Source organism: Xenopus tropicalis, chromosome 6 (assembly GCF_000004195.4).
Source record: "Xenopus tropicalis strain Nigerian chromosome 6, UCB_Xtro_10.0, whole genome shotgun sequence".
NCBI classification, from domain to species: domain Eukaryota; kingdom Metazoa; phylum Chordata; class Amphibia; order Anura; family Pipidae; genus Xenopus; species Xenopus tropicalis.
Window position 1 is genome coordinate 111847713 of NC_030682.2, and position 24683 is coordinate 111872395.

A 24683-nucleotide genomic window follows, 5' to 3' on the forward strand; every position below is an offset into this window, starting at 1 on the left:
CTAAGACCAGTCGGAAATGTGTGTTTTCCAATGGTCTTAGGCAACCCCTGTGAAAGGGTCATTCGACCCCCAAAGGGGTCCTGACCCACAGGTTGAGAACCGCTGCCTTAGTTGTGATACTTGTGCCTTCAGCATGTCTGACCCATTTTTAATGTGGATTTTGACTTCCAAGTCTTACTTGTTATATATATATGTCATTGAGACACAGGTTGGCATGTTTTTGTGTCAGACATGCAAATGGACATATTGCCATGCTATTGGATGTGATCCAGTTCCAGTTCAACTCATGTCAACAAACAGATTTTACACCTGACTACATCAGAGTCCAGCCTAATGGTGTTTGCCTGCTTATTTTGTTAAGTATTATATAGAGGCCTAGCAGAGGTGTGTGAAAGAGTGTATATTTTTCATTTTGTACTGAAAGTGCTCATTACAGAACAAAATGAGAGAATATCGAAGATCCTAGTTTAATTTACATTTCCAAATTATGTATTGGTGGGACCTTGAATAAATGGTGTAAAATGAGGGCAAACTTAAATGAAATGCTTAAACTATGAAGCAGTCATTATTTTCAGAAAATTCACAGTAAAGAAAATAAAGAACATGCTAAGGGGCATATTTACTATAGCGTGTAAGCCAACATCACCAGTGATTTTGCTCATAGAAACCAATCAGCGATTAGAATTTAAGTCATCTATGAGTAAGAAAATAATGGCAAAGATCTAAATGGTTGCTATCGGCAACAGGCGGTAGCACCCTGCAAGTTACCAGGGGTGGAAAAAGCCGCTCCTGGTAACTTGAAGAGCTGAATTTCCTTTTTTTAACTGGAAATTTGTCTCTTCTAGTGCAGGTAGTGCAATCGTGCTCTCTGCACTAGCGATGTAGCCCCCCCCCGGACCCCCTCCGGCACTGTAAAGGTAAGCGTCAAGTGGAGCAGCATAGCGGAAGCCGCCTCAGGTGGCTAGTTCACAATACAGGGGTGATTAGTGTGTTTATTCGGATTTACATTACATAACATTCTGCTTCTCCACTAACTTAATCTCTCAATAATCAGCTTCTGATATAATTTCACTTTCTGATAACTTGCAATAAGCCCTAAGGGGCAACCTTTTTAAAATGCAAGATGATATTCCAAAGGCAGAGACATAGGGGCAGATTTATCAAAACATTTATCAATTTTATCAAGATTTATCAATCCCGAATGGGAAAAATTCGGATTGGTAACGAAAATTTCTGAAGATCTCGAATATCACGAAAATGCTTACGAAAAAATTGTACTAGTCACGATAATATCGTATTAATGATCCGAAAGTTACTAAATTTTCGTACCGAATGATTGTAAACAGTGGCAAAACCGATCCAATTTTGTCGCGCTAAAAATACAAAAAAGTTGCGCAGGCGTCAAAAAAGTCGCACAAGGTACAAAAAAGTCACAGAAAATATGATTGGACCAATCGAACGACCGCTCGGAGCGTTCATGGATAAGTAAATGTGCCCCATATTTGCTACAACAAAATATAAGCATTTGTGAGATGCCAGAGCTGCTGCCTTGTACACTTCCTGTACCCATTAGTTTTTGGGGGGTGGAATGAGAAAAGTAATTTATCCAATAAACTCCTGCAAAGAAGCCTCCAGAAATGAGAATCAGTTACTAGCTTCTTCCAGCTACAAGGTGAGCTGAGAAAGAACCGACAATGTGCTGCCCATATGTATGTTTTAAAGCACAGAGCATTCCAAATAAATGCTTTGGAAACAAGAGTCTGGTTTCTGCTGTGACATAGTAAAGTTAATTTCATGGTGCCTTTGCTGGTGTCTATTGCTTTCCTGTCTTCAGTAGCCAGCAGCCTTCTTGTATTGAGATCCTAGCTGTCTTTATTTCAGAGCATCACTGAATACATAAGCCCTTCATGCAAAGCCAGGAGGGGCAAAGGCTGATAAAGTGGCAGGGTAATAGTAAACAATGCTTGGTGTGTATTTCTAAAAATATAAAACTCACCTGGCACTGTAGAAAGGGTTCAGTTGTAGAATATTGTATTGTAATGTCAGCCCAAAACTAGGGCAGCTCTGTAAGGAGGGCAAGGGGCAAACGGCGTATATGAATATACACACACTGCAACCATAGAATTACACTGCAGTTATGCAGACACCTCTAAATAAACCTCTAAATAAACTGCCCCAACTAAAAACCTAACTTACCTAGTCAGGAGGTAGTGGTTCCCCTTCATCAATGGTCAATGGGCACCTCTAAATAAACCTCTAAATAAACTGCCCCAATGAAAAACCTAACTAACCTAGTCAGGAGGTAGTGGTTCCCCTTCATCAATGGTCCCAGCAGTGCCTTATTCAGGATGTAAGGAAGGACTGAGCAACGGACGTAAATGAGCCCTCCGGTCTAGTTAGTCTTCCATCGCTAAGCCAGTTCAACTAATAAGGCAATATTCCCTGTCTTGTACAAATGGTGCTACACTGTACTGATATTAGATTTGTTACAATATACCTGCAGTGTTTCTGTAACAGAGAATAAAAAGGTTTATTCAGTTGGCAGGCTAAGTATGCAAAAACAGACCAAAGGAATGTAACAAATTCTTGCTAACAAAGCTAACATTCTAGAACCGACATATGAAATGTTACTGGTTTATTTTCCCTATTTCCATGAATGATTCAATTCACTGACGGTTGGTGTTTCCTAACAGCTCTTGTATTGGCCTAAATGATTGAACTGCTAAACATCACTAAGACTGTTTATTTTTTAATAGTATAATTGCCTGGGAGGAGTTGACATAACTAGAAGTCATAACAAGGGGGCGATTCATTAAAATTTTAGATTTTTGCCATGATATAAAATAAATTGCATAAGAAAATACAATCTCGAATATATTCGAGTTTTTTTGAGATTTATTAAAGACCTCGCAAACACACTAAAAACCAAAGAATTCTCTGTATAAATCACTGGGAATTGTATCTAAATGGAAAATACTAAAGGAATAATAATTGATTTACTGAAGTAATGGGCAGTGTAGGGGGATGGGGTATAGGTGGTACAGCTGTAGGGGACTCTGTCATTGCTGGAGCCTTGTAAGCCAATACTTCAAATGGTTTCTTATATCATAGAGCCTTTTTCTGGTACCCCTGATTGTTATTCTCCTGGATAAAAAGGAATTGGGTACATGTGTGAGTGGCTTGTTGGTTGTACACATGAAGTAGCCTGCCATGACAGTGCCCGTTCGCTCCTCCTGCTGCCCAGTGTCAGTCAGCAACAAGCGCTCCTTTGCACAGATGGAGGGGGAGGAGAGCGAACCCGTTGGGCCGGCCCGCCCCCTTCTCATGTTACCAGCCCTCCTGTTTACTGTTGCGCTGGCATTAGGCACATGCGGCTTCGCAACAAAAGATTCTGTCGCTCATTGGTTAGCGCTTCGCATGGAGTTGTAACCCGAGCTGCTGCCTCCAAGCCCATCGCATGCTGACTGCTGCTGGACCTTGCCAGGAATTATTATAGCCCTACTGGCACCGGGGACTTTTTGCCACTTTCCCTGCCTAGCTTGGGTCAAACTACTTCTGTATAGATGGGCTCCATCCTCAGCAGCGAAGCCAACCGAGAAGCCAAGTCACGGTCTCTGACCGAACAAGAGCCCGACCCAAACTTCGACTGTGCTGTGTGCCTGGAAGTGCTGAACCGGCCGATGAGGACGCGCTGTGGGCATGTGTAAGTGCAGCTGTTGGTGCCATGTCTGGCCAGTGTCACACAGCTACGGGGTCAAATCAAGGCATGTTGCTCTTTTATAATCTCGGAATCTCAATACGCCACTGTTAGCAGCATGGCATCTCTCTGCCCATTGGCAGTGACACTGATATTGGTTGTGGGTGCCGGTTGCGAGTGTAGAAGCACAGGGTGGCCATTCCTTCTCCGTTCTGTTCGATTGTAAATAAGCAAGTGAATTTGTTTTGTGTTGTGTGCTGCGCATAGCGCTTCCTATACATCCTGCCATGCAGCCTTTGTTCCTCCCTGGCAGCCTAGCGCTGGGCTAGAAAGGGCCGAGCAGCACAGGGGCCCTTTGGGGACAAGACCCTAGACAAAAGTACAAAGGACATATTATATCTTGTGACAGTTGTCGGTCAGTTTAACTATAAACATCAGGCTGCTGCTGTTGTATTCCCATAAACTGAGCCTCAGGTTGGAGATTCCTGATTTATTGATTTTGTCTCAACTTAGACCTCTCTGTGTTGCCATGGACCCTCACTTCTCTAACCCTGGCCCTGGTTAGTCAGCTCATAGGGAAATGGACCTGGCTAGGGCTAAAGGGTGCCAGAGAACTAGTACTTACATGGCTTTAAGAGCCTGTCCCACAAGAGTTCCCTATACCTAAAATCACAGCAGGATGCCTGCTGATACTAATAAAGTCCTTCTTTAACCAATAGGGTCCCATGGGCTTCAAAAATTTTGTATTCTGTCCTAACTGGATTTGAGCCATCCAGGATCATCTGTAATAACGTTATTCTTCTGTCCTTTGTATGTGAAGCATGGAGTCAGTTTTTCATGAAAGAACAGTTTGGGATTTGCTCTGACAAAGTAAGTCCAATTATGGATCTCATTAGTGCCCCCCTAAGTCTGTGGGAATTATGTGAGTTTGGTCACATGGTGCTTCTGCATCCTATTGTACTGCAAGTGTTGAGAAGACTGCAGCAGGCTGCACCATTGTTCTATCCAGAGTAGAGTGACTCTCTGCTTGTAGCGTACTCTGCTGCTTGTTACATCTGATCCCAGTGGACACAGTGACAATTTTTTTTTTTTTTTTAAATCAATTTGGTAATGTGTTATGCTAGGTACTAGTATAGGAATAGTGAGAAATCTATAGGGGTTATTTGCAAACACAAGTACACTGTGCAAGTGTAATATCAGAAGAAACTTGTTTTTTCTTACCCATAATGCAGTGGTATTCCTACAATTCCTGTGTAACTGAGGGCACACTACACATTGTGTCTGCCTCAGTTGCACCAAAGCATCAAAACGGCCACAATTGTGCTTGTGTTTTGAAGTATAATTGTGTCTATAGTAGGAGTTGCATTAGTTCCAGTGGGCATTTACAAAAGGGGTTTGCGTCCAATTCACTGGACAAGTCTGGTACACATATTGACGCAACCTGCTGTGAGACCCTGGAGCTACCTCCAAGTTCAGTGTTTCCCAGCCTCCATAGGTGCAGTTGTGCAACATTCATCAGAAGAGGGTGGACTAATTGGTAACCATGTGAAAGTGCAAGAGCGTGTTTGGAACTAAGTACCTTATTGAATTTCATCAGTATGTGCTCTCGATCATGTCTGTTTAAGAGCGCCCAGATATGATTGTAAAGAACCCCTTATGCGACTAGTTGAATACAGTTTTTCATTTTGATAAATCAGTTGCCCAGACCAGCTACAGTTTTAGTGGTAACCAGGCCAAGTTCTGCTCAGTAATGCAAAACATCATTGTCAGTAGTCTCTGGTATAACAAGTGGAGCTTTGTTGTGCTAAAAACTGTCAATGTCATTCACACAGAGGCCCATAAATATCTATTCCTTGTTTGTATTTTGTTTTCTTTTAGGTTAGGACCAAACGGGTGACCTTACATTGTGTAATGCTTGTCAGGCCTCCATTTGTCTGCTTTAGCAAGTGTTACGGAGGCAGCCTCAGGGGACTTTACAGCTAATGTACTTGTAGGCCTTGGGCAAGTACATTATTGGGCTATACATTGACTAGACTAGATGCCCAGCACCTTAATAGTCAATCATATTTTACAGTTCTACACAAGGGCTGTCATGCTAACACTGTCCCTTCTTGTCCTCGCCTACCCAGTAATGCTTAGCTCAGCAAATTGTTTGCTCCCTACTGAAACAAGTTGCAACTAAATAAGGCCAGAATGAGGCCAGATGTAACAATATTAATGATGGTATATATAGGCTTCCTTGTACTATGGTTATTGGTTGTTTTAGTAGGCAGGGTTAAAATTTGGTTTGGCTCAAACAAGGAAGAATATTAGTACAGTTAATCTGAGGATAAGGCGAGAACGATAGTGGCAAAGGATGATGCTCTGTCTGTTTTCCTGTAAGAGTAAGAGAGAAAACTATTCATCGGTCTGGTTTCCTGACTGGCTCTTTAATGCATGGATGTTTCTTTCTGTGTTACTTCACTGTTTCTTTACCAGTCAGTGTTGTGACCATATATGTTACAAATAATCATATCTCCAATGTATGGGCAGCTTTAGTTGCCTGTGTTGCCATGACTTTAAGATAAACTAATGCTTCTGTATTATACAGTAAAACAAAGTAACCAAAGCAGTATAAAGCATGTATAACAAGTCAGCAGTTACTCAGATAACTCACTCTATTGACTATTGTTATAGCAGATATAATACGCGTGTGTTACACAGATAACTATGTGACTGTGATTTGATCAGGAAGAATCATGTGATTGGTTGAACCGCTCATAAAAGTAATAATGGCCAATAGGACTCCTAAAGTTGCAACAGCCCCACAGCTCATTATTCAACATGAATGTGACCTGATCAGATTGGATGCCCAAATTGGTCAGAATAAATGTGGATTGAAAACAGCTTCTTTTAGTTCTTGAGTCTTTTAAGTTCTTTTAGCCTAAAGCTGGCCGTAGACGTTTTTTTAAAATATTTTTTCGTTATTGTGGGTCCATGCTTATTCCAAAACAATTGTTTAAAAGTATGATTTGTTCATCTGAAAATTACCATTTCAAGCGATATTGTTTAGCTGAAGGTAGGAAAACTGTGGGTAGCTGTCTGCTTGGCCCTTCAAACAGTTGGACAATGGATAAATTTCATTGTTAACGTCGAAGATCTTCTGACAATCATTTGGTGCCCACCTTACAATAATTTTAGGGATTTGTCAGAACACACTAAAATTGGTCATTAGGGATAGAAAAATCTTATTGTGTATGGCCAACTTTAGGCCTTGTCACATGAGCACTGTCACACACCAGCCATTCCATGGCAATTAAACTGTCACCTCAAATGTGACTAACAGCGACCACCTACTTGTGTCTGAAGTTTAAAGCTAGCCTCATTTACTCAAAGGGGTATGTTTTAAACAGCTTCACTGGTTACAACTGGGCAGTAGATGCAGGATGCTGCCGCTTTGCAGAGCGATTTGACAAAATTAGATAACTGGGCAGCAAACTGGAAAATGAGGTTCAATGTTGATAAGTGCAAAGTTATGCACTTTGGTAGAAATAATATAAACGCAAACTATCTACTGAATGGTAGTGTGTTGGGGGTATCCTTAATGGAGAAGGATCTAGGGGTTTTTGTTGATAACAAGTTGTCTAATGCCAGGCAGTGTCATTCTGTGGCTACTAAAGCAAATAAAGTGCTGTCTTGTATAAAAAAGGGCATTGACTCAAGGGATGAGAACATAATTTTGCCCCTTTATAGGTCCCTGGTAAGGCCTCACCTTGAGTATGCAGTGCAGTTCTGGGCTCCAGTCCTTAAGAAGGATATTAATGAGCTGGAGAGAGTGCAGAGACGTGCAACTAAACTGGTTAAGGGGATGGAAGATTTAAACTATGAGGTGAGACTGTCGAGGTTGGGGTTGTTTTCTCTGGAAAAGAGGCGCTTGCGAGGGGACATGATTACTCTGTACAAGTACATTAGAGGGGATTATAGGCAGTTGGGGGATGTTCTTTTTTCCCATAAAAACAATCAACGCACCAGAGGTCACCCCTTTAGATTAGAGGAAAGGAGCTTCCATTTGAAGCAGCGTAGGTGGTTTTTCACGGTGAGGGCAGTGAGGTTATGGAATGCCCTTCCTAGTGATGTGGTAATGGCAGATTCTGTTAATGCCTTTAAGAGGGGCCTGGATGAGTTCTTGATCAATCAGAATATCCAAGGCTATTGTGATACTAATATCTACAGTTAGTACTAGTGGTTGTATTTATAGTTTATGTATGTGAGTGTATAGATTGGTAGGTGTGGGTTAGGTGTGCTGGGTTTACTTGGATGGGTTGAACTTGATGGACACCGGTCTTTTTTCAACCCTATGTAACTATGTAACTATGTAACTATGTAACTATGTAGAGACAAACAGAGATCTAAAGTTTGTGAATCTTTTGAGGTTATTTTGAACTTTTTTGTTAATATTTTACAGGCTCCAGATAGGTACAAAATAAGGAAACAAATGTTTGCAAACTGTTGCCATTTTTTGATTCTCTTAGCCCGTTTATTTTCTGCTAATGCCATTTATTACCTTTCCCCCACAATGTCAATTCCAGCATTCATAGGCCTATCTGTGAAACAAGGGTGCCACATGCAAAGAAAGCAATTGATCATATTTTACAAATGTTTTGCATCTATAGTAATATTTCATTCAATTATAAAAATTAAAATGCATTTTAATTAATTGTGCTCCCTTTTTTGTCTACTTTGTCTAACCATAGCCATTGAACTGTTTCCCTAATATTTATACAGAATGGCAATATTCAAGGCAGATATCTGATTTATTTAGTCCTTTTCTGTGAGAGGGAGATAAAGTGTTGTGCTTATCAGTTCAGATGCTACTGTCACTTAGACAGCAAATTCCGACTGCTTATTCTCTTTGCCACACTTCACCACTGCTCACTAGACTCAGCTATTTACCATCTAGTGAATTTCATTGAGGAAAAGGTGAAGTGGGGTAAAAAGAAGACAAAGACCCATGAAGTCAGCCATTTCATACTGTATTCAACTGTTAGGATTGAGGTTATGCAGGCAGGTTTACTTGGAATCCAAAGTAAAAACTTTAATTGCTATATTGCTAGGCAGCTAAGCAGCTGCTCACTTAATAACTCCCATAGGCCCCTTTACACTCGGTGTAATCGTAGGGATTCCCCTTTGGGGTAATGTTATAAATATATTTCTGGAGCCCTAAAGGACAACCTAACCAACTATACTCTGAGCAAGGCAGTATGGGGTTCACCTCTGCCATTGTTCTCCTTGTAGATTGTAAGCTCTTTTGGGCAAGCCTCTCTTCACCTCTTGTATCGGTTATTGATTGCTTTATATGTTACTCTGTATGTCCAATGTATGAAACCCACTTATTGTACAGCGCTGCGGAATATGTTGGCGCTTTATAAATAAATTTTAATAATAATAAATGGTTGCTACTGACTACAGCTCCTATCATTTTGTCAAGTTATACAGGGTCAAGGGAAGGAGAGTCATGTGTTCTTTGAACCCTAAGAACCTAATTGCAGGGGTTCTAATGAGAACAGATATGCACCCAACCTTACTATAGGAAACCCATGCCCTCAATTTTATTGGGGTAGGTGCTTTAAATGTACTTAAATGTACTGCTTCTTGTCCTGTGATCCCTTACTGTTAATTTCTTCTAAGGCAAAGAGTCCAGCATTGGACCCTGAACCTAGTACATACATTATTATTGTAATAAACTGGGATCATTTGGTATAAACAACAACACAGCTTTCAGTACTGCTCAATTGTCATAAAAGGTTAAGTCTCAATAAAGCAGCATGGGCATTGGATGGACTGGGGGGGGTGAAGTTCACATCACCCAGCCAATCCCTCTGCAGCTCTACCGGGACTTAAACTTCTGTGACAAAGCGAGCAGTACGGGAAGCTGTGTAGGGGAAAGAAAATGCAGGCACAGACCTCCTGCCCTCCCTACCCAAGTCTGCAACTTACTGACAGCAGGAAGGGGGGCTGGCTAATCCAAGTAATTGCAGCACTGCAGGGCCCCCCTTTAGTAATGAGAGAGTGTAAGTAAAAAAACTAAAAGCCCTAATGGTCCCAGGTTCGCTATTAAAAAAAGAAAACTATTACTAATTTACTTAAAATATCCTCTCAGTTTTAATAAATAAAAAAAGCAATTCCTTGCCTGTGTTTCCCCCTTCACTCCATTAGCTCTGATTACTGATTGCACAAATCCTTAGTTCGCCACTGGCTGAACTACAGGGAAACGGTCAGCACTGCAGCACACAGGGTTGTTTTATGCCTCTGCTTTTCACTTAAGCTAATCTTAGTAACAAACAACCCTGCACGCTGTTTTCCTGCCCTCCAGAACTAAATGTGGCCATACACGGGCCGACTATAGCTGCCGATATCGGTCCCTTGGACCGATTCGGCAGCTAATCGGCCCGTGTATGGGCAGGGCAGAGCGGCCTGGCCGACCGATATCTGGCCTGAAATTGGCCAGATCTCGATCGGGCAGGTTAGAAAATCCGGTCGGATCGGGGACTGCATCGGCTCGTTGATGCGGTCCCCGATCCGACTGCCCCATTGCCGCCCACATAATCCGATCGTTTGGCCCCAGGGCCAAACGATCTGATTATTATTTTTTTTACCTAAATGCTCCCCGATATCGCCCACCCGTAGGTGGGGATATCGGGGGAAGATCCGCTCGCTTGGCGCCAAGCGAGCGGATCTGCTGGTGTATGGCCACCTTTAGGCTAATGCCACACAAAGCGTATGGCGCATATTTTGGGCAAACCGAAAAACACTTGCTGAAAATAGGCTTCATACGCTTCAAATTCCCCCTACCTGTGTCTGCAACTGAATGAATTGAATTGCACGCAAAAGACTTTGAATATTCTCACATTTTTATGCGGATATCGGCTACATGTGCCTGCACCCGAGCGTATTCAATTCATTGGGGTGCAGGCACAGGTAGGGGGAGTTTGAAGTGTATGAAGCATATTTTCAGCAAGTGTTTTTCGGCTTGCCCAAAATATGCGCCGTACGTTTTGTGTGGCATTACCCTTAGGGTAGAGATTTGGTTTGGAAGTAATGCAGCCAGCACTGTCTAGAGATTTGTGCGATCAGAAAGCAGAGCTGGAGGAGTGTAGGGGGTGTAATGGCTGAATCTGGTACCATTTTCAACTTGGCTCCATTAGGGGCCCTGGCCACCGATGTGTGTTTTGGTTCTTATGCACTAGGCTCTGGGGTGGGGGCCTAACAATTTTGTTGTATAGGGCCCTGTGATTTCTGATGGCAGCCCTGTATAAGCGTAATTACACTCGGGGTTTATATGCGCTTGTAAAGTGGCTAAATGCAGAGCGAGTGTGAGTAATGCAATGTAAACACAGCTTCTGAAACTGATTCAAACATATATGGACTTAGCAAGCAGTGTCCAGCATTTATATACAATATGGCTTTCTTATAAAGAGGGTACACGTTCCTTTCACTGCTACAGGATATACATTTCTTTGCAAGAACAATCACTACTGTAATTAACAAACATACTTGTAAGCACTTTAGTTGGATGAAAGAATTCCTCTATAGAAGAAGACAATAATAGGAATCAGACCTATTTATTTTATTGTCAGGCACATATTATATAAAATCCCTTTAGTATCTATATGTAACTAAGCTACCATAATGTAGTTCCCTGTCCGTCCACCTTATGCTACTCAGATGGATACAAGTTACCAGTCAGTTGTACATATTTCCCTTGCACTTATCAGTGGTTACGCTGTGTGCTGTGTGGAAGTGATGTCACTGAACAGTAACACAACTCATATCCTGACACGAACAATAGGCCAGGAAGAACACTGGGATGGAGGATAGAGTTAGAGAGGGAAGTCATGGGATCATTACTCACTGAAAAAACACAACATGCTACACTGTTTCTTACAGCTTGTAAATATGTAACAAGTTCATTTATGAACCATGCACAAAAGCCACTTTGTTTCGATCGGAGCAGAATATCTATGAAATGAGAGCATACATATTTTTGGCTAGATTATAAATGTGCATCTGTGCCATATATAACTGTGCTATACATCACTTTTCGGTATATATCTATCTGTTGTATATCACTGTTCTGTATATATATATACTGTATCTCACTGTGTGGAATAGCAGAATGTATCTGTAGGGCTGTTAGCACATGCATTGTTTTAACTATATGTAAAATGTCTGTGGTAATAAGTCAAATCAACTGGACTTGCTGTGTTTTTCTTGATGACGTTTCCCAGTCATCCAACTCTCTCAATTCAGAATTGAGAAAGCCAGTTGGATGACTAGTGAAACATCTTCAAGAAAAACACAGCAGGTCCAGTAGATTTGACTTTTTACTACAGATATATTATGCCCTGGATGAATGAGAATTTCTCAAATATATGTAAAATGCTAAAAAAAAAAAAAGTTAATGTTGCCCTTTGCCTACATTACCTATGTAAATGTGTGTATAGTAGTGCACTGTAACAATTTATACATTGCACTGAATATTTTGCCAACATGCAAATAAAAATACATTAAACGCTTTCCATAGGTCATAGTATCTTTGCTGCCGACTGACAAGTATCAGTTTTTAAGTTTTCAGATTCCTCTTTGATCTTTGCAGCCCCACGTGCTGCCTAGCAACAGAAAGCTCAGAAAGATCAAAGGGCACTATTTAGGCAAAGGGTTAAAATAGGCTTTGGAAAATAGATCTACAATAACAGAAGTGCTTTCTGTGCCTTTATTTTACATAGTTTTAAGTGATAAAAAAAAGTTGTCCGATTCCCATTTGTGTACACAAACCCTAATAAATGAATTATTCATATTGCAAACTTGGCAGAAATATATTTGTTACACAACAAAGGAGGAGTAAAATGGAACAAAAAATGTGTTCCTTTAAGTTATATACACTTTCTTTGTTCTTTTTTCCATCTGTTTTTTTAATTTCTTTGGTTTCTGGGGATTGTTGGTAATACAATACACATTTCCTTTCTCTGCTACAGCAATGTTTTATTTCCTGTTTTGCATCTTTCTCTTCCACACAATGACAAAAAGGAGAAAATGAGTGTGCCCGCGTGCAGGTGTTACAGGTGCATATGTGTAGTTGTTATATTTATACACTGGATATATATGTATATGGAAACACACTAACATAGGGAGAGATCTGCAGTGTGGTAACCAGTAACAGACAATCATTTGCTAAAGCTTTAGGCTAATGCCACACAGGACTGATTCTTGGTCTGTAGAAAATGCCCAAGAATCAGCCCCTACACTGGTACCAGCCTGCTAGCTTGCCTGCACCCGGAAGCATTGTCTCTGCCCAGTTGCAGGCAGATGCTGTGGATATTGGCTGGAAATTTAACAATTTAACATAAATATCTGCTAGAACTGCCTGTACCTGGGTAGAGACAATGCTTGCGGTAGTAGGCAAGCTAGCAGGCCTGCGTTTTTCCGCAGGCTGAGAATTAGGCCTGTTTGGCACTAGCCTTAAGGTCCCCATACACGAGGCGATTTCACTCGTTGTGGGACGAACGATTATATCGACAAACGATCGTATGGCGATCGGGTTTCCATACGATATGCCAGCCACGGGCAACGATAATTTGCAAAAGATTTCATTATCGTAAAATACATACGATCGTACATCTACGTACGATCCAATGTCGTGGCGGAAGCTGTATTTATTTATTTATGTTCGTTGACTTCCGCTGCTGGCAATCATGACATGCACAGAGAACAATCGTTCGAAGACAAATGTCTGACACTCACACCAACTGGCAGATTTTATCGTTAAACGACTAAAATTTTTAAACCTGGCTGATCGATTTTGGGGACGATAATGTCGGGTCAATTAGCCGACGATCGTTCGCACACCATCAACTATACGATAACTTAACGATAGTATCAGATCGTTCGGGAATCGGTCGTTTGACAGTGTCAGTTTGTCTGTGTCAATTGCTGATTGGTTACTTTGGATTACTCCTTTAAAAATATATTTATTAATGACTTTCCTTTTTCAGTCGAAAACTTGAAACAAATGGTCAGGACTACATTGCGCCATCCGCCTCCTACCTGTGCCTGCACCCGAACGAATGGAATACGCTTCAGTGCAGGCACATGTAGGCAGAATACGCATAAAAACATGAGACTTTGCATTCTCTTGCTTTTTATGTGTATTTTGGATACATGTGCCTGCACTGGAGCGTATGTCATTCATTCCGGTGCAGGCACAGGTAGGAGGCGTGTGGCGTTATTTTCGGCAATCGCTTTTCCGCTTGCCGAAAATATATGCCATATGCCTCATCTGACATTAGCCTTAATTAAAAGTAGCTTTTGGCAGAGAGCCCAGAAAGGTAAAAAGCCCCCCCCTGCACTGAGATACAATTGGGGGAACTGAGACTTGCAGCTTAAAGGGCAATTTCACCTTTTTCAGCAAAACTGTAATTACACATAAAACAGGACCCCCAAAATCCCCAGAAATGTGCTCAAACTTTAAATAACCTGGCAAATTTAGTCAAATGGGAGTGGTATTTAGGGGGTGTGGTTGCAAAAATGGGCATGACCAAAAAAATTTGCTAATTTCAAAATGTTGGGAGGTAAGTAATAACTGGGTTAAGCATCCTTTATGTACACTGTATTTAGCCCAGCCAATACTGAGAAAGGTGCATGTAAGTAAGCACTTGCACTTGGATGCGTCTGTATCAGTACAGGCTGGTAAGAAAGAATGGGCTGCTTTACGTCCTGCGCTTCTCTGCAGTGGAACGCAGGAGAAACCCACCGCAGGGGAACATTGTGTATGAGTTCTTACTTGAGTTTTGAACACAGTTAGTTTTGATGAATTAGGATGTACAGCATTATATTTGTGCTTTTTAAAAAATCAGCATTTAATAAGTCCTTTTAATTTTCCTTGCATGTTGCTTCCTACAGATTTTATCTGAGGCCACTTAAGTACTTTACTGCATAGCTTAAAAGGCTTTTAACAAAGAGACAATACATCTATGCTTATATGGGCTCCTAAGCACTACTGCCATAGAACCGAGTGTCAGCTGAAACAGCTGGGAGTGCTGGAAGGTGCACTTTCTCAGAGAAGCCTCATTTGCTTGTCTCTGGAAAATGCTGAGGAACCAGTTCCAGTTACTCGCAAAGGCCATGGGCCAGTAAAGGAATTGGTAACAGCAGGTGATAGAACACACTGCAGACCTTTGTGCAGATTGCATTGATCCTTTCTAAGACATCTTGGTGGATTGCCTGCTAATTACACCCCATTGTATCAGTTTGGGTAAGACTAGAACTGCAAGTTGAGTCCCTATCACCTTCAAGCAGTTTCCATACTTTCTTGCCTTGAGGGATACATTTTTAGAGAATAGAAATAGCAACACCAACCTATCATAATCATAATATCATACCCCTATGTAGTGGATAGCTGCCAGCAGAGAAGAAATGTTCTGTACTTGTATTGATATATATAAGGTATAAAGGTATAAATATAACATAACCTTTAGTTCCAAACCAATACACTGAGCCCTGTTCTGCATTATCCTATACATTGCTTCTCATTGTTCTCACCTTTCCATGTAGAAAGTGCTATGGATTTGCTTGCGACTGTTTGCTTTTCCCAGCCCAGTATTTGCTTTCCCCAGCCCAGTGTCTGTCTGCAGGAATAGCAATGATAAAAGAACTACTTATTTGAGGTTGACCTGTCACTAGGAAGTTTCAGCTTTCTTGCTCATTTGCTGAAGGAGTACATAACATGCAGGAAAATCCTGCACTACTGGTTAACCTTTATTAAAGTTCATTCTTCAAAGAGATCTAAAATCTAATCAGTAGTGTAGCTTAATGTTAGCTTGCCTTGGTGCATGTTATAATGCTAATGTATTAACATGGAAAGCATTATCAATAACAACTGCTTTATATGGCCTATTTTGCTCAGTAAGGCCAATAACACATGAGGCGTGTTAACCATAGCTGTTATCAGGCGGTGGTGGTCAAAATGCCCCTATCATCAGGTCACTTGTCACTTTTCCTTGTAATGTGTTATAGAAGTACACATATGTTGGAGTGACCAGTATACCACTGCTCAAATACACATATTTCAGTGTGCCATAGGCATAAACTGCTGTTACTTTCAATAATGAGAACACTTTGTCTGTTTATATCATAGGGGTCATATTTTAGCAAAGAAGATGTTGCATAGTAGCAAGAAATAAATTACATTTAAGCTGAAAAACTGTATGAAGAACACCTTATTGTTGTTGTTATGGTTATATTTATGTACTATATGAATATTCCACCTATTAATTTGATAAGTATTATCGCAAATTTAATTTGGTTTACAAGGTTTCTGCTCTGAATAGCCAGATAGACAATAGATGGATAGATAGATAGATAGATAGATAGATTAAGATAAATAAATGCACTTTGTTGCCACTGCTATTCAGGATAATTCCCTTTGGTTTGACTAAGTTCTTAGAACTATATTGGGGTCACTATGGGGCAGATTATCAAAGTGTGCAATTACAGTTTACCAAAGAAAAATCCAAAGAAAAATTCACCCACTTTCAATTTATTCATAAGGGGTTTTTAGAAGCATATTTATCAAATAGTGAACTTTAACTTTTACCCATTTATAAATACACTTCTAAAATAGGAATAAATGGAGAGTGGGTTAATTTTTCTGTGGTGTGCTTTCATTTCACACTTTGATAAATCTACCCCTACATGTTTTACTTCAAATAAATCTTATTATGGCTTTCCGAGTTTCATCTTCCAAACATAAGAGGGATCTTGTGGCGCTCTGCAATCTGGCAAAATGTGCAAGGCAGCCCTGACCTTACTCCCTGTCATGGCACACAAGTTATGGTAGGGATAGAAGTCGGGAGGAGTGTACACTGTGCCCTGTTTGCCCCTCATGAAAAAATGGCTGAAAAATGGCAAATATCAATCTTTATTCCAAGCAACTACAGAAGTGCAGAGTTCAGTCTGAGTCAAGGAAAATAAGGTCAAAAAGGTTCAACGTTATGTTTATAATCTATTTAACAAACAGACGTGACAAGGCAGGTAATAAATAACATAGTAAGAAAATATAATTACAAAGTTTATTAGTACACATTTAGGTCTCCAGTTTTAAACTTGGGGGCTGGTAACTTTCAGGCATCAAAGCAAATGTCCTGGGTAAGCAAACAATAAATAGTTTAACATTTTTAAAGTAGTAATTAAACCTAAAGGTTAGAATGTTTGACATGAAATACACTGGACAAGATAATTTACTAACAGTTAAAACTAAGGGGCAGATTTATCAATATACGAGATTGGAGCTCACCACAGAAAAGTTTACCCACTTTTCATTCCTATGGGATTTGAAGAAGTTTATTTAATCAAATTGTGAACTCTAGCTTTCACCCATTGATAAATACGGTTTTAAAAATCCCATAGGAGTGAATAGAAAGCAGGTGAATTTTTCTGTGGTGAGCTAAATATGCCCCTGAACTTTGCCCATGTGAATGCTATTCACAAAGGAACTTGCATGAGTGCTTATGATTCATATCACAGCAGAAGCTGGTTCTGCTTTGCTAAGTAAGGTGCATAGCACAAGTATACGAAAGTACACATCAGGTGTGCCCTGGAATTAAAGGGTTAGTTCACTTTTAAAAAAGATTGACAAATCACTTGAAAATTCAGGGGCACTTCTAATAAACACATCTTGCAGGGCATCACAGATTGCTTTTGATTTAAATTGTAATCTGTGCAGCCAAATACATTTACTCTTCAGCTTATGCCACACTACGCTTGAATCAGCATTCTTCTGTGTCTGCACCTGGAGTGGATTTTGGCTACTAACCAGTCAATGGTTTGAATGAGGGACTGAAAGATAAATAGAAGAGGGTGAAAAAAGGAAAGAAAAGTAATAAAAAGTTACAGTAAAATTATTGCCACAGAGAGCAAAAGTTTTTTGGCTGCTGGGGTCAGTGACCCTCATTTGAAAGCTAGAAAGAGGCAGAAGAAGCAGCTAAATGGTTCAAAAGCTATAAAATGAATACCAATTGAATAGTTGCTAAGAATAGGCCATTCTATAACAGACGAAAGATGAATTAGCTCTTTAAAAACTGCATGGAGTAGATGTTATTTGCAGGTCTCCCTTCATGTATTGCACCTACGAACACAAGTGCTTTATACCTAAAGAATTGTATGTTAATGCCATTTTCGGCACTGTATGCGTTTGTGTGCTGGAAATCCTATTCGCCCCACGAAGCAACAAAGCAACCTGAGCTTGACAAACAACATGTGTAAGTTGTGTCACACAATTTTAAGGTGCCCACAATTAAGCAGAATAAGTAATCATGGTTAAAAGACATTCCTTCTGCATAACGGACCCCATTGGTCTGTATGTGCTTACTAAAAATTACCATCTTATTTCCTTTGTATTTTTAAACTACATTTTTTTTAACAGTAATTAAGCAGTTTTGTGCTGCAGAATAGAAAATGTTATTGACCCTGACAAGCTGCTTAAGAACTACATGTCCCAAACGGATTGTATTATTCATTGATTTTATTCTCTTCATTAAGGTTTTGCCAAACTTGCATTAAAGCTAGTCTCCGGAATAATACATACGCCTGCCCTTACTGCCGCACTCACCTATCATCTGAAGGAACCCTGGCTGTGGATATAATGAAGAAGATGAAGACTGTGTTTCAGAATTGTGAAGAATGTGAGGAGAAGGTACAAAAAATATCTTGTATATGAGAAGCAAGTGCTGTGTGCTAAGTGCTCTAATGGATGCAGTTATTTACACCCAATGCAGTATTTTACCTAGAAATCACATCATTGGTATATTTTATGTTTATGTTTTTTTGTATTTTCAGTTTTGTTATTTTTTTATGTTTTAGGTGTGCCTGAGTGATATGAGGGCTCATTTAAACATGTGTGAGCAATACATAACAAAATATGGTCCCCTGGAGGAACTTGGAAGAACTACGTGCAGGTTTGATATTTTTACTTCCCAATAATACCATTCAGCAGACTCAGCAACAGCCCATTTGCTACCCATAGCCAATCATTTATGTCACAGAGTGCTGTTAGCAGTGAACCAAAAAGTGGCTGTTGAAAAAAAACAATGGATGGATCAGTGTTCTTAATCTGATCAGTTGTGCAAATACAGGTGCATTCCTATGCACACACACCTGCCACTGGGAATTAGCCCTCAATTCTCACTTAAGGAATCCTTGTCAGTGATTGCAGGTTGATAGTTTATATACATTAATCCCCAATTACTACCTAACGACCTTTGGGACTAAGGTCCTAGTAAACAATATGTTAACATGATAGCATAGGTACGGCATGTGCAGGCAAACAGAGAACAATTTGTTAATTTAGAGCTTAAATTGAATATATGCTTTATAGAAAGATGCTAGAAACACAGGTGCAATTAAAGGAATTAAACCCGTGACACTGTTTCATGCTTTACATAACTGAGACCCTGTTCACTTCTGTTTTTAGAGATGAAATGTTTGCATGCCCATTTTGCCACCTGGAATTTGACGAAGATGGCCTTGTGCAACACTGCTTTACCTACCACAGCACAGAAAGCAGACTGGTGGTAAGTACCTTCATATTCTTTTTAACTTTCCCCCACAACAGGGGCTTGAGTAAAATAATGTCTTTTTGTTGACTATTACTTGACCATTGAGTCATGTAGACCTCTTTTATAAAGAGCTTAAATATTTTTTTTAATTACATTTTTGTGAACATGCCACTGTATTTTGTGCATTGAAAGGTAAGATTTGTTGCAATCTGTTATAATAAATTTACTTTTGTAAAATTTTAGGTGTGCCCAATTTGTCGCCTGATGCCTGGAGGAGACTCAAGTTATACAATGAGCTTTTTGAGGCATCTTCATGCAAGACACTCCATATACTATGAAAATTACATAGTAAGAGCACAATTAATTGGTTTATTGCAATATAAAACTGGCAATGGCTTTAAGACAAGCAGATATCCTTTTATATTGAACTATAAGTGGAATGTTTAATGTTAACATGAAGTTTAGTGTATCATACTTTATAACAGAAAAAGCAAAAGAACATATGCAACATGTACAATAGTGTTATTTAGATATGATGTTATGGATGTTGGACTAGGGTGTTTAGGGCCCCAACTTCAAGGACCCACAGCCCCTACCCTTTCACGAAACACTGCACCCCAGCAATGTCCACCCAACCCAATGCACCATGTACCTTGTACTTCCTCCTTATCCTGACAACTTGCAGCTGCTGAAAAACCTTTGGGGGAGCCTGTAGAGATCATGGCAGGGAGCGGGCCTAGGTCTGACGGGCCCATAAGGGCTGAGGCCTACCAGGTTTTCTCCTAATGTTCCACTGGCCCATTCTGATCCTGGAGCCACACATTGAAACAGTAAACTGAATCTCAAGTTTTCCAGCCCAGGTCAAAAGTAACATGCCACCTTGCCTTTTTACTTACAGCCAGGAGCTTGCCATCTTAAGGTCCCCATACACGGTAAGATCCGCTCGTTTGGCGAGATCGCCAAGCGAGCGGATCTTCCCTCAATATCCCCACCTACGGGTGGGCGATATCAGGGAGCTTGATGTTAAAAAAATAAATAATCTGATCGTTTGGTGGCAATAGGGCAGTCGGTTCGGGGACCGCATCAACGAGCCGATGCGGTCCCTGATCCGACTGGATTTTCTAACCTGGCCGACCGATAGCTGGCCAATTTCAGGCCAGATATCGGTCGGCCAGCCCACTCGTTTCTGCCCCAAGGGACCGACTCGGCAGCTTCTATCGGCCCGTGGGGGCCTTTACAGTCATCCCTAGCCATCTCTAGCCAGATTTACATGAATAACTGATTTATTTCTGTTTTTGTTTGTTTTAGGATATAAACATTGTGGAAGAAGCACTTATTGAAAGAGTTCTAGATCTTTCGCTGATACATTACATGAGGCATACAAACAGATCCTGATCTCAGTGGAATGATAAACAAGACTCAGTGGACTGATATGCTTTATGCTAAACTGCTTGGCCTGCGTATCATTTATTCTTCTTATGTGAATATTTTTTATTGGAGAAAAGGCATAGAACTACAACTTGGCATTTTTAAACCACTGAATATTTATACTCAGACAAATGAGGGTTCACTCAACTGACAGGCAACCTGACTTTAAATAACAAAGTTAGTGCTGACTGAACATTTGGCAGGCCATAGCTTTATTTTATTACGTGTGTTTTTTTGGCTTCATTTGTTAGCATCCTAAATATTTGTTGTTCCCATTTAGTTAACCCAGATATCCCTTCACAACACTCTACTACAACATCCCTTAATGTCATTCCTTATGGGCCTGTAACTGTCACGAATCGGCCATGTTGGATCAGGACTATTTAAAGTGGCCATGACCTCTGGAAAGTTTGTCTTGATGGTTCTGAAAGTCCTGCAAGAAAATGTGGTGCTGAAAAGCCAGTAAAAGGAGTGAATCAGGTATTCCTAGTGCTTAAAAGCGAAAAATATATCCTGTTTTTTATGACAAAAAGAAGAAAATCCAAGCATAGAAAAGTAGCACCATTTGTAATAAAAGTGTTGTTTGATAGGTAAGCAGCATAAAGGCCAGTCTCACATAGAATGCTAAACAGATAGCTACATATACAGCTTTTCATCACAAATTTGGGTTGATTTTGCTTTCCTCTTTGTCGTATCGAAGTATCAAATGAGCAAATAAGGAAAACCGCTCACTCATAGAACACAATGGCACTTGGCGTTTTATCACTTCTCAGGGAGAACTGTGCCAGCTACTTAGCAGCATATTCCCCTTCAGCTGACTGGGAACCATTCTGCCTACAGAGCATGTGTAGCACCATCCATCAGCTATGACCGTATTGCATATGATCTCCTACACATTATCCATAAGTGATATATGAATGGTTAAAAATAATAGATGATTCGCTTCCATTGCTGTTTTCAGCCTGTGCCTCATGCAGGATATCATAAGATTGGATGCTAGAATTGCAGGAGGCATGCAGGCCTAAAGATACATCTTGGGGAGTATTTATTAACATTGAAGACAAACACTACATTGTTGTTGCTGATAACAACCAACCAGGAATTAGAAAACAAAGATCTTATTGGTTGCCATGGGTGACATCACTGGTGATGTTTGTCTCCAGTGTTAATAAAAACAACCCATTTTGTATGGTTTCAGCTGGTCGTTTTTTGGTTGTATAGCAAGAAATTATCTCAGCTCTGTACAGGTACTGTAATGGTCTGCCCTTTATTTGGAGCTATTGCTTAGTTTGACATTATGATCCATTACAAAGAAAGTTGCTTTCTTGCCCCATACAGTGAGACTGTTGCACAGAGGGAACTGAACATTTGTCACTTAGTACAGTACTGGGACGGAACCTGCTGTAAGTGTAATTGGCATCAGGATAGCTCTTATAAAGGCTGGAGTAACCCAGACCCCATAGCACTTTCATAGAAATCATGATACCTATAAACCTTTCTTTTTTTTTGTAAAGGTATTTACTGCATACCAAGTTCCAGTTAATTTCTGTGTGTACACTTTCTGTGGATCAGATAGTGTACGTTTATCCCTATGTACTGGTACACACACACATGCAGAGTTGTGAAAAACAGAATTCATGCACTGATGAACACAGTTGCTGCCTTTAATGCATATATGACTGCATGCACACTGTATATATGAGCAGTACTGGGATTAGACTTGGCATGACCAAGAGACTTACAAGAGATTCCATTGCATCTCTTCCCAGTGTGTCTCACAGAATGAAATTGGGTCAGGTTTGTTATTCAGGGTCAGATGGAATTGCAGCATTCCCCAGATGTGTCACTGCCATTGTTGGGAGCAAGTGGTCCAATAACCATTACCACTTGCCTGAGCCCATCATAACCAGATCTTAAATCTGAAGTTACATTTGGTAGGTTGTGGGGGGGTTAGTAAGGTGGCGAAAAGTAAAACTGGAATAAGAATGGTTAACGGAGTCAAACTCCACAAAAACAGCACATTAAGAAACTTAAATTCCCAAAATCTGCACTCTAGCTTAACAAATTTCTGTATGCTTTGGAGTTAAACTGACAGATATACATGTACACAGTACTTGGCTTCTGCTGTATATTGACAATCATTTAGGGGGAGATTTATCAATGTTTGAGATTGATTTTTTTTCATGATTCAAGTTTTTGTGCTCTAGAAAACTTGAATGTGAATTATGTTTCAAAAACTTGAATGCCTGGAATTTATTAAGTGCAAAAAACTGGCATGTAAACATTCGACATATGAAAGCTTGGGTGTTTCTAAAGAAGCCAATGGGAGTTGTACTAGGCAAAGTCAAGCCGTGTAAACTCAAAAAAGTTTTTTACTTTGAACAAGTATTCCTTATAAATAAGCAAGCATTCAACATGCAAGTTTATTTGATTAAAATAAACAAACTCAAAGTCACAAACTCACAATTGAAAAAGCCCGTTTATATGATCCTTCCCTCCTGACAATACCTTGACTTACAGAAATAATGTTATTTTACAGTTTTTTGTTTATTTTTAATTTTACTAAAAAATGTGTTCCTGTAATACTTAGTTTTCTGTTTTATGTACATGGTGAGAGCATAACTGTGCAATTACTGCAACAAGTGTGAAATTAGAACTCACTACAGAAAACCTCACTTTCTATTCATTCCTATGGGATTTTTAAATGAGTTGAAAGTGAGTTTTTCTGTAGTGAGCTCTAATGTCACACTTTGATAATTCTGCCCCCAAATGTGTATGATTCATAGAGCAAGCCTGGGACTGCACACAGAGGTTGGTCCAGTGTCCTGGACAGTCCGTTTTTTTTTAATGGGCTGTCTGGGTCAAAACCTTCAGAATTTTAAAAACCCAGCTGAAACCCTTGGAATTGTGTTTTTCCAAACGCAATAAACCTGACCCTGAGGTCATCACACATCACGTTGGCGGTTTGTGTGATGATGTTAGCGACGCCCGGCACTGACGTCATCATGCGCATCTGAGTTTAAAGCCCGGCAAAGGTGGCAGCTGTATACAGAGGACATTTGCCCTGGCCAGAAACTTTTCTTAATAAAAGTACACAATACATTTTATTTTTCCTGTTTGTCAGGGAAAGGCAGTCTGTGCCAGTTGAGCTGTGCTTGGCGGATACTAGAGTAAAAATTCAGCAACTGCTGAATGAAAAATGCCATTTAGATGGGGTCTTTGTTAGAGGCCTCTTTGTTTTGGGCCCCTGTTGACTAACTCTGCCTCTAATTTATACAGTATGACTATGTAAATAAAATATGTGTTTGGATAATAAGTAATTGTTTTTCCAATAACTATTAAAGTATTACCCTTGAACTTAGAGTTCTTGATATTTTTTGTATTGTACTTGAATATTTTTACAGTGGGAATTCCATATTCCAAATGCTAAACATGTTTTGACACAATAAAAAGGTTTTTACCTTAGGACTGACTCCTTGTTGTAGCTTTTGTCTTTTAAAGGGGTGGTTCACCTTTAAGTTAACATTTAGTATGTTAGAATGACCATTTCCAAACAGCTTTACATTGGTCTTTATTATTTATGTCGTATTTTAAGAATGATGTGTACTTTTGTTCTGACCCCAGCAGCCAGAAAACGGTTGCTCTGTGAGGCTACAAGTTTATTGTGATTTTTACTTTTTATTACTTATCTGTCTATTCAGGTACTCTCCTATAAAAAGGTAATTTGAACCCTAGCAACCAGATTACTGCTGAAATTCTAAACTGGAGAGCAGCTGAACAAAAAGTGAAATAATTAAAAAACCACAAATAATAAAAATGAAGACTAACTGCAAATTGTCCAAGAATACCGCTTTCTACCTCATACTAAAAGGTCAACACAAAGGTGAACAACCTCTTTAAAGAAGAACCCTGCTATTATATTCTGTGAAGAATGCACATTACTAGATACCTGAAACAAGTACAGATAC

General features: G+C 40.0%; 1 protein-coding gene across 1 annotated transcript; it reads left to right on the forward strand.

Moving 5' to 3' along the window:
* Nucleotides 1–3353: 3353 nt before the first annotated feature.
* rnf125 (ring finger protein 125, E3 ubiquitin protein ligase) lies at nt 3354–24183 on the forward strand. The gene is made up of 6 exons (XM_002934120.5): nt 3354–3703; nt 18272–18425; nt 18593–18687; nt 19203–19302; nt 19531–19635; nt 20596–24183. The coding sequence occupies exons 1-6, from the start codon at nt 3564–3566 to the stop codon at nt 20680–20682; spliced, it is 681 nt and encodes a 226-aa protein (XP_002934166.1). The 5' UTR covers nt 3354–3563; the 3' UTR covers nt 20683–24183.
* The last annotated feature ends 500 nt before the right edge of the window (nt 24184–24683 follow it).